At 39.0% G+C, this 11,715-nt stretch overlaps 1 protein-coding gene across 3 annotated transcripts in view; it reads right to left on the reverse strand.

Annotated features, from left to right (window-relative positions):
* Positions 1 to 11,136, reverse strand: part of larp1 (La ribonucleoprotein 1, translational regulator) — a 54,011-nt gene extending 42,875 nt beyond the window's left edge. For all 3 annotated transcript variants that reach the window (XM_037747931.1, XM_037747930.1, XM_037747929.1), the window contains exon 1: positions 10,464 to 11,136. In XM_037747931.1, coding sequence (XP_037603859.1) covers positions 10,464 to 10,878 — 415 coding nt within the window. In that variant the 5' untranslated portion in view covers positions 10,879 to 11,136. The remainder of the gene's footprint in view (positions 1 to 10,463) is intronic.
* Between the last annotated feature and the right edge of the window lie 579 nt (positions 11,137 to 11,715).

The raw sequence follows: 11,715 nt of genomic DNA on the forward strand, positions 1-11,715 counted from the left end.
GCGCTCTGCTTTAGAGGACGACATTAGGATTGTGATCCCGCGGGAGCAAGTGGTCAAAAAATAAACTGTAGTTATAACCAGAAGGACGGAGTCAACAAGTGAAGTTGAAAAGAAGATGTAAGCAGGTCATGAACCGCTCGTCGGCTGTACAGTCTCGCTCTGAGCTGGTGTCTGCATCAGCAGAACTCCTTTAAAAAAACAAGGAAAACAACAGCGCGGCTCTAATTACCGATCAAATGTTCCATTAAATTTAGATTAACCATCTTTTCTGAATCTGTCCAAGCATCTCCTGTAATTCGGCTAACACATAATCCACCAAAGAGCATGTGTTAAAGTATTATTTTACCTTGTTTCCCTGTTAAATGGACGGAAAGGAAAAGCTGTCCGGCGGCAAATTTAAAGAATCCCAATTTATAAGGTTTAAGTCATGAGTTTATTTAAAAAAGACAATAAATTGTACTAATATCGGCCACAAGCATCCATAACAGGCAGGGCTGTCATTTTAATGTAAATGCAAGAACCTTTTAAGGATGGTTAGGTTCTCAAGACGATGAAGATCTGTGCTTGGTGTGTTCATGTGTCATCCGCACTGCTTACATGAGCTATATTACACACTGCGGCGGATGTAGAGCCCCTCGAGTGCTGCATAAAGGAAACACCTCATGCACTCATTCACCAAACAGTAAAAGACATACAAACATCAACAAGCTGGAAGCCTGTGTGCTGAAGGAAGGATACATCTGCAAAATAAATATTTCATTCAGCAATCCCTTTACAGTAATAATACGGTGCCCGAGTACTCACACTGTCACCGTGGGGCTTGGAGCAGGTGATGGCATCCAAGAGCAATAACTCAAATGAAGAAAACATGCATTTACTTTGGCAGAACATTTGCACATGGGCTCCCATATGGTCTTTTTTTAAAAACTGTAATTTAACAAGACATTTCTCTCTGTTTCTCTCTCTGGCTGTGCCAATAGTCTGAATCCATGCGTGTCGACATATAGTTAGTAGAGGTAAGAGGGAAAGCCAATGCTCAGTAATGAATGAAATAAAGCAGAAATACAGTGTAGCTCTGGATCTTGGGTTGGGTGTTCTAGATGTGGGTTAGGCCAGTTTTAGATTAACAAATTTCAGTCCCCACAACGATAGCACATTTTGCAATCACTGCCCGATAACATTATGATGATCTATTTATCATGCAGCCCTTTTTCAAATGACACATTTATAAAAGCAGTACAGAATTCACTGTACGTCTCACAAATAGAACATTAAAAACACTAATTTGATGCAGCGGGACGCCATGTCTGATGACTCTAAAGGAAAACAAAATGCACGGTCACCTGGCAAAACAAGTTGATCCTGCCTCTAAAAAATCCTCGAGCTCATACTACTGTTTACATTGCAGGCGTTGAGACGGATGGACAAGTATAACTCTCCAGTTCCTGGAGTGTAAAACTGTACAATGTCTTGGCATCTGTGAAGCCTTCAAACTTGCCTTCCTGGTTCAAATCTTCTCACCAGCACCTGTAGCAACACAACTCGCTTTTTGGGGGGTTGTGGGGCTATTTTCTGACTGAATGCAGCTCAACGGTCAGTTAGCAGCAAAGAGATACCACAAGGATGGGAAGCTAACTTGCTTAAAAGGAGTACTTCACCAACAAAATTACCATTTGTTTATCAATTACTCACACCGTGTTACCTTGAATTCTTGAAGAAAACTTGTTTTTTCTCACATACCTCCACGGCGAACGAATAAGCAAAAAACTGAGAAAAGTCTTGATGAATTGAAGTCAATGGGGGCCACGTTTAACAGCAGTGAATCTATGTCAAAATATCGGTTTAGAAACTTTCACACAACTTGTGCAGTTAGTCCAAGTCTCATTTATCCAGTCCCAAGTTCAGTGCTTCCCAAACACATGCATCTTCGCTAAAACCTTACTATTTAAAACACTTCAGACAAGTAACGCGCCTGAACAATTGTGAGGCTGTTTATGGGGAAGTATTTTAAATAGTAAGGTTTTAGTAAATGGATTTACTACTGGATACGTTTGATATAGTTTTATGGTTGTTAAACAAGGCCGCCATTGACTTCAATTCATCAAGACTTTTCTCCGTTTTTTGATTCTCCGTACACCGTGGAGGCATTCAAGACGTTTTCTTCAAGAATTCAAGGTAACACAGGGTGACTAATTGATATACAAATGATCATTTTGTGGGTAAAGTATTCCTTTAACCAAAGTGGTTGCAGTTCATTTTGTGCACTGGGCGGTTTGATTGATTGGACCATGTTTTGCCCACCATGTCCTCATTTGCAAATTGGATTATGTTACCACCAAAACTGCTGCGAAAATCATCTGAAACCAATGTTTGCATCGTTTTTCTCTGCAGCCTGGACATTTCACCATGTCGACTAACTGAATGAATGAAACATAATGTTTAATAGGGCCTGCTTATAAAAAGACACTGGTACTCTTGTTCCGTGGTGACTGATCAGAACAAGGCGGGCGACAGCAGCACTGCTAGCATTTATCACTAATCACCAGTAACTCCCTCTGGGTGCCAAAGTACACTGATGAATTTAACTGTTCGGAGAAACTGGGCCTACTTTTCTTGGAGATTAATTCAAATTCTGAACCAAACATCTTTAAAATACACTGAAAAGTTGTGCTGAACCCCGTTTAGTTTCACTTAAACGCACAAGAGAGACAGTCAGAAGAATAACGGCCCCTGACTGCATCAGGTCAGCGTGATGAATTCATTAACGTTTGCCCGTCTGCCTTCCTGTGTCGGTTTTTGTTCGAACTGCTCCACATCTCTGTAACTAATTCCAATGTTTAGGAAAACACACAAAGCAACATACTGTAGATTATCTTCACTGCAGCACAAACAGCGTCACATGACAAATCACAAAGTGAGAAGTCATTCAGCTAAATGCCAGAAATGTAAATGTCAGACCGGCTTCAACGCTACAGTCCGAGCTGCTCCAGTAACACTGCAGTCAGACCTGCTGAAATTTAGTCATGTGATCTCGCGAAAGGCAGGCGGGACAGGAAGTAGTGTGGACAGTGTTGTAAGGGTAAATTGTGGCAGCTAGAGATGTAAGCAGGGCTAACAACAGCAATCCAACCAAGCTTTAAATTCTACAGCTTTTCAATCACACAACCATTAACCTACGTCACTGCAGCCAACCAGTATCCCTCCTCTTGCATTATATAAAAAAAGGATATAAACAATTAATATTTCCAGAATGAGAGGACTGGCTTACCCACTTTCACAAACTGGCTGGACTAAACTCACAACCGGAAGCTAAAACCTCACCTCATTCCTCATAGAAGAAATGACTTAATGCACATTTCTGCTGCCCGTTTCACTCTATTCCTCTGTTCAACATTTGATAGTGGTAATGCACAACAAAACTAAGTAATGCACCAACATAGGCAGAGAGGAAGAAGACCGCTACCAAGCAGACTTGAATGTAAACAACCCATCCATCCATCTATCCATTATCTGTAACAGCTTATCCTATTCAGGGTTGCAGCAGGCTGGAGCCGATCCCAGCTTACATTGGGCGAGGCGGGGTACACCCTGGACAGGTCGCCTGACTATAGCAGGGCTGACACATAGAGACAGACAACCATTTACGCTCACATTCACACCTACGGGCAATTCAGAGTCATCAATTAACCTAACCTGCATGTCTTTGGGCTGTGGGAGGAAGCCGGAGAACCCGGAGAAAAGATCAACACAGGGAGAACATGCAAACTCCACACAGAAAGGGCCCCAAGCCGGGTTTAAACCCACGATCCTCTTGCTGTGAAGCAACAATGCTAATCACTGCACCACTGTGCCGCCCCTCGATGTAAACAACACATTCCCTTCTTAAATCCGCTTTGCAAATGTTCTATGTAGAGCTGCACAGTTAATCAATTCGTTGTCAACTATTAAATTAATCGTCAACTATTTTTAAAATCGATTAAATCGGATTGAGTCATTTTTTAAGAAAAAAAAAAGTTGAATTTCTCTGATACCTGCTTCTTAAATGTGTATATTTTGTGGTTTCTTTACGACTCTATGACAGTAAACTGAATATCTTTGAGTTGTGGACAAAACAAGACATTTGAGGACGTCATCTTGGGCTTTGGGAAATATTTTTCACCGTCTGACATTTTATAGACCAAACAACTAATCGATTAATCGGGAAAATAATCAACACATTAATCAACAATGAAAGTAATCGTTAGAAGCAGCCCTAGTTTTATGAAGGAGGGAAATGCATTCAAATAGGCCTCAAGGAGACACTCCTTGCATTTTGGTGAGTGACCCTGAATACAACCTAAACTCATCAGGGAACCTTTAAGCTTGTGGTCAGTACTTTTTCAGTCCGTCCTGGGGAAATTTGTTGTGGTTTCTGATGCCAGTATGAATGCAGCCACACACCCTGGAGACGAGACAGTCACAGTGATGTTTACTACTAATATCTCAAGCACCCAAACATTGGTGAGTCTGCCCTCCGAAGCTTAAAACAAAACAACTTTGACCTCTTACAAGATCAGGCTGCATCACATAGTTTTAGTGGCCTATAGGATCATTCATCTAAGGCTGAAATAATTTCTCATAATAATGTCCTCTCTGACCTCTGTATGGAGAATTTGTGTATCAAAGGCCAGCTCTAACAGGGTGAAAAATTATATTTATCCCTCATGCCATCAAAGAGTGATCAGTTTTCCATATAACAAGTTGTGGTTGGTGATGCTATTGATGTTTTAACCATTGATAACTGGGTCAGAAGGTGATGGCTTGATGTACTACATTTTTTATGATATTTCTGTCGCTTAATTTACTCGTGTGAATTTATGTGGGTTCTAGACTGTGTCTTACGTATAATACTGTATGTTTTATGTATTTTATTTATTGTTTGTCCAGGTTTCAAAAGACCAATTTCTCTCTGGGGAAAGTTGAAAAAGGTGAAAGTTCAGTTATCAAATTCCAGAATATAAAGCCAACTCTGAAGTGACAATAAAAAGCAAGCTGGTGACATTCTTGCCACTGTAACCTTTTGGCTACAATGATCATTTCACTAACAATTAACAGTAAACCCAGTCAGTAGTAGCATGTCTGATGCGATTGTGAAACTGTGCTGCTTATTCGGAGTCCAAATCCATTTAGGATCACTCCCACTGTGATCCTAAAACGAGCTGCCTGGGCCGTGGAAATACGTTTCCAGCCTTTCAGCTGGTGTTCTTATCCAGGACAGGAGTTCAGGGTCTTGTTCAAGGACACACTGAGTACACATGGCTGATTAGAGGGCCGTCTACCTGTTGAAAAGACTCAACTTCTTACTTTTTTGGTTAGTGAACCATTATTTCAACCAACAATGATTGGTTCTAGGACAAACTTGACACCATTTCTAGAAAATAACTTAACTTTTGTTATATTTCAGGCTACACCAACACCAAAAGATCAAACTCACGATACAGACACATGTTTTTTCCCATGTGATATAATGTAGTTTTACCTCATGTCAGAGGGGAAATTCACTCTTTGATTCAACCGCTAACAAATCATAAACACACAACCTGTGACAACAACTCCTAAATAGACATGACTTTGTATAACGGGGTCAAACTGCTGCTCTAAAAATCAACAATCCAACTTTCAATTACCATCTAACCAACCTTTGGTCCATACTTGTCAACCCTCATTGCCCTCATCAGAATGCAGGACACAAAGTCTCTGAAACGCACTTCCATTTCAAAATCCTCCCTATTTTTGAGGTCTCAAGGTTGTGCAAGCATGCTTGGGTCTTTCAATGCAACATAAAGAGGGGGGGGAACTAACTGCATGGCTATATCATCCCTTAAAGTCTACATTAGCTGCACACAACAGGCATACAAAAACAAACCAGCTGGCACACAAAAAAAAAAAGACAACACAAATTGCTGACAGGCTACAGCATCATGACTGTGCACACCTGCAAATGCGGACACTGTCCAGGAAAAAGAGCACACACACATGGCTGAGAGAGGCAAGAAAACCACGTTGCTTTGCTACAGAGCAGAGGGAGGAAGTATGAATCAGCGAAAAACACTTAGTGTGGATTTCATTTTGTCAATCAGCCTTTAATGTGAGTAAATGCACATTTGATATGTCAAAAAACATATATATATATTTTTTTTAGCTCGGACTAGTGAGGGACAAAGGAGGACGGTCTGCAGGACGGATAATAATGCACTATACTCATTTTTAACAGTCTCTTCTGCACCATATTCACTTTTTTAATAGTCGTGTATCACAGCCGTTACCCTGCACTACATTCAGCTTTAACAGTTTTCTTCATCTCCTTGTATATTATATCTGGTATATTTTTTTGTACTTTGCACTACTAACTTCTTTACTAACATGTTTTGCACTATGGAACTGTGATGCTGGAAACTTGAATTTCCCTCGGGATCGATAAAGTTACTATCTATCAATCAATCTATCTATCTATCTATCTATCTATCACACACACAAATTATTCAACCGGCTTTTATCCCCTTGTGTTGTTTTTGTTTCGTTTTGTACATTGGTATTTGTCTTTCTTTGTATAATATATTATATATGTATTTCTCTGTATAATATATCTGCACTATACTCATTTTTTAACAGTCTCTTCTGCACTTTTTAATAGTCTTGTATCACATACACTGTATCTATCTATCTATCTATACATACAGTATCTATCCATCTATCCAGTATCTATCTATACAGTATCTATCTATCAATCCAGTATCCATCTATACAGTATCTATCTATACAGTATCTATCTATCAATCCAGTATCCATCTATACAGTATCTATCTATACAGTATCTATCTATCAATCCAGTATCTATCTATACAGTATCTATCTATCAATCCAGTATCCATCTATACAGTATCTATCTATCAATCCAGTATCTATCTATACAGTATCTATCTATCTATACAGTATCTATCTATACAGTATCTATCCAGTTTCCCATACAGTATCTATCTACCTATCTCTGCAGAAGCCATGTTCACACACCAAGCCTGCAAGATAGCTCCCATGCTAACAGCTAATAGCTAGCATGGGAGGACAAGACAAGCAGGCAGGAGCCAGGTTTTGCACTGACAACTAAATACACGACATGACAACCGGGTTAAACACCACAAAACAGCCAGACTGCCTCACACACGACGTGTTGTCTCCACGTTTAGCACGGCTACAGCTCCTTACAAGTAGCACAGCTAGCTAGCTAGCAGCCATGCCTTTCTCCTGGTGAACACGTGGAGTGAACACGTGACGTCTCACAACAAGCCTGCTCCTTCTTTTAAGCGATTAAACGAGCAGATGTTACATGTCGCTAACGAAAATCGTGCTTTAGAAGAGCTTAAATAGCTGGCATGTTTTACACAAGATGTCTGGGAAATGCACAGTAGCTAAGGATAAGGAAACATCCAGAGAGAGGAAGGGCTTTGACTGTCGCACTAGGCCGAAGTGTGTTGCTATTGTTAGCTTGCTAAGCTAAAGGCTTTTCTTTCTAATTGATGCAATGCGAGACATGGAAGGGCGGATGCCTTATTATTAATGTGTGTCGACATCCTGCCTCTAAACAAACGCGTAGACAAGTAGTGAAGTTTAAATATTTGGCAGACACAGAGGAGGGAGTGTGTCAGCTAAAGGGTTGCAGCAGATGAGACACACACAGAGGTGAAGCTGGTGGCTAAACATGAGCACATCTGAGCTGAAAGTAGTTGAAAGTCAAGCTGAAATTTAACATGATCTCCCTCCCAAAAACACAAAATGCACCAATACTTGCATACAGTTTTGTCTGATGTGATGACACAACATGTAGAATTACACCTTAAACTTCTCAAAATATGATTAAAAGAGAAGCACAGACACAATAATGTCATTTTAAATACAAGTTTGCATGTGATTAAAGGGGTGCCACATTATCCTGGCATGTGTTAAGTGAATTTGCACATTATAAATGGTGCATTTTAACTTTTTTTTCCTTTAAAAGGGTGTGATCCCTTAAAAGCCACCCATGGGTCCAGGAATAGCCTTCCACTAGGAGGAGGGGAAGACAACATAATGTCATTTTAAATAAAAGTTTGCATGTGATTAAAGGGGTGCAACATTATCCTGGCATGTGGCAAGTAAATATTATAAATGAAAACTTTTTTTTTTTAAAAGGGTTTGATCCCTTAAAAAGCCACCCATGGGTCCAGGAATAACATTGATATGATTAAAGGGAAGCTTAAACAACATCATTTCATTTGAAATAAAAGTGGCTTTTGAATGTACCTGAATTGTGATTACTAATTGGCCTTTTATAATGCTCATTATAACAGTCTTTTACTCATGGACTTTACCTTGGTCTCTGTCTGTGGATGTGTGAGATTTTGTTGTCTGCTCTGTTGACCTGTTTTTATTCTGCCTATGTCTGTAAAGCACGTTGGTCAGCTCATGTTGTTTTAAATGTGCTATAGAAATAAATTTGACTTGACTTGATTAAAGAGGTGCAACATTATCATGGCATGTAGCAAGTGAGTTAGCATATTATAAATGGTGCATTTTAACTTTTTTTTAAGGTCCCTTAAAAGCCACCCATGGGTCCAGGAATAGCCTTCATCTGATTAATTTAATTTTAAATAAAAGTTTGCATGTGATGTGTGCAAGTGAGTTTGCATATTATAAATGGTGCATTTTAACTTTTTTTTTATTTTAGAGGATGTGATCCCTTAAAAGCCACCCATGGGTCCAGGAATAGCCTTCCACTAAGAGGAGGGGAAGACAACATAATTTCATTTTAAATAAAAGTTTACATGTGATTAAAGGGGTGCAACATTATCCTGGCATGTGGCAAGTAAATATTAAAAGCTTACTTAAATATTAAAAGCTTACTTAAAAGGGGTGCAACATTATCCTGGCATGTTGCAAGTAAATATTATAAATGAAAACTTTTTTTTAAAGGGTGTGATCCCTTAAAAGCCAGGAATAGCCATAATATGATTGAAGAGAAGCTTAAACAACATAATTTAATTTAAAATAAAAGTTTGCAAGTGAGTTTGCATATTATAAATGGTGCATTTTAAGTTTTTTTTAAAGGGTGTGATCCCTTAAAAGCCAGGAATAGCCTTAATATGATTGAAGAGAAGCTTAAACAACATAATTTAATTTTAAATAAAAGTTTGCAAGTGAGTTTGCATATTATAAATGGTGCATTTTAAGTTTTTTTTAAAGGGTGTGATCCCTTAAAAGCCAGGAATAGCCTTAATATGCTTGAAGAGAAGCTTAAACAACATAATTTAATTTTAAATAAAAGTTTGCAAGTGAGTTTGCATGTTATAAATGGTGCATTTTAAGTTTTTTTTTAAAAGGGTGTGATCCCTTAAAAGCCAGGAATAGCCATAATATGATTGAAGAGAAGCTTAAACAACATAATTTAATTTTAAATAAAAGTTTGCAAGTGAGTTTGCATATTAGAAATGGTGCATTTTAAGTTTTTTTTAAAGGGTGTGATCCCTTAAAAGCCAGGAATAGCCATAATATGATTAAAGAGAAGCTTAAACAACATCATTTAATTTTAAATAAAAGTTTGCAAGTGAGTTTGCATATTATAAATGGTGCATTTTAAGTTTTTTTTAAAGGGTGTGATCCCTTAAAAGCCAGGAATAGCCATAATATGATTAAAGAGAAGCTTAAACAACATCATTTAATTTTAAATAAAAGTTTGCAAGTGAGTTTGCATATTATAAATGGTGCATTTTAAGTTTTTTTTAAAGGGTGTGATCCCTTAAAAGCCAGGAATAGCCTTAATATGACTGAAGAGAAGCTTAAACAACATAATTTAATTTTAAATAAAAGTTTGCAAGTGAGTTTGCATATTATAAATGGTGCATTTTAAGTTTTTTTTAAAGGGTGTGATCCCTTAAAAGCCAGGAATAGCCATAATATGATTGAAGAGAAGCTTAAACAACATAATTTAATTTTAAATAAAAGTTTGCAAGTGAGTTTGCATATTATAAATGGTGCATTTTAAGTTTTTTTTAAAGGGTGTGATCCCTTAAAAGCCAGGAATAGCCTTAATATGATTAAAGAGAAGCTTAAACAACATAATTTAATTTTAAATAAAAGTTTGCAAGTGAGTTTGCATGTTATAAATGGTGCATTTTAAGTTTTTTTTAAAGGGTGTGATCCCTTAAAAGCCACCAATAGGTCCAGGAATAGCCTTTCCACTAGGGAGGAGGAGGAGGGGGCTTTAAACTCCAAATATATCCAAAGCTTTTGCAGGGGAAGCAACCACAGACTTGTTTATGCAACTCTCTTTTGCTCTTTTTTTTTTTAGTAGTTTCAATAAAACACTATCTGTCACAACTTCTTGTGTGCACGCACAGACACTGACAGCCAGCATAATAACCAACATGTATATAGGGAGAGGCTTTACGCACCGTGGTGTGATGCTTGTCCATTCACGCTGACCACGGTCACCACCGCATTATTCATCTTCCTAGTCCACGGGTTCACCTTGGGCGGTGGAGCTTCAGTAAACTCCTTTCTGCCTTTAACACCGTCCTCGCTGTCATGACAACCTCCTTCTTTGCTCTCCTCCTCGGCTGCTGCTGCTTCTGTAGCCGCTTTGGAGGTCTGCTCCTCGGTCACTCCTCCTCCACCCTGCCCGGTGGTGGTGGGGCTGCTGCCTGAGCTGCTGCTCCCTTCCTCGGCTACACCCATCTCCGTCTGCCGCTGCTTGGCCCCGCCGTCGCCCTCCTCCTCCACCGGCTCACCGCGGATCACTTTACCGTGCTGCTCCTCCGCCTTCTGCAGCGGGTTGCCAGGCAGCAGAGCCTCCACCTGAGTGGCCATTTCTCCACACCGCCGTCTTTCTTCCCCCCTCAGGATTACCCTCCTGGCCCTGGTTTCGCCTTCAATATATCAAAGGAAATGTGAAGTTATTCCGCTCCTCTGCCGCTCCTCTGTCTGCTAAAGATCTTCAGCGAGTCCGAGACGGTTTAAAACATGTGTAAAAATATAAAGAAAACGTGTCGTTAAAGGATTACAACCCTTATCTCCACCACCACTAGCAGCAATATGGATGATCCACACCACGCGACGCAGGGGTACGAGCACGTATAGGGAGGAGGAGGAGTAGCCACGTAAAAGACGCCGGCGGGAGCGCGCTTTACGGTCAACGTCGAAATGCTGCTTTCTAGTGCTGTGCTTTCTCGTCGTAAAAACCTCATTCCCCAGGTCCACAAAACAAAGTGGCATTTTTGTCTTTTCCTCCCACATATATATATATATATATATATATATATATATATAATGCAATTTGGTGATATTGTTATCACATTTTAAGACAAATTTGATACCATCTATCTTGTCAAATATATTATGAGGGGGAAAAGACAAAAAGTGCCACTTTGTGACTTGGGAAATTAGGTTTTTACGACGAGGAAGCATATATATATATATATATGTATATATATACATATATATATATATATATATACATATATAATATAATGTATAATGTAATAAAAACCTCCCTCCCAAGTCAAGGTTCAAGATTCAAGCCCTTTATTGTCATTGTGTAGTACAACGAAATTAGATTGTGACAATCCCATAGGTGCTAATGAAAAGATAATACAATAAAAAAAGATAGTGCAATATAAATATAAAAAATATAAAAGATAATACAAT

This window comes from Sebastes umbrosus, chromosome 17, assembly GCF_015220745.1.
Source record: "Sebastes umbrosus isolate fSebUmb1 chromosome 17, fSebUmb1.pri, whole genome shotgun sequence".
Classification (NCBI taxonomy): Eukaryota; Metazoa; Chordata; class Actinopteri; order Perciformes; family Sebastidae; genus Sebastes; species Sebastes umbrosus.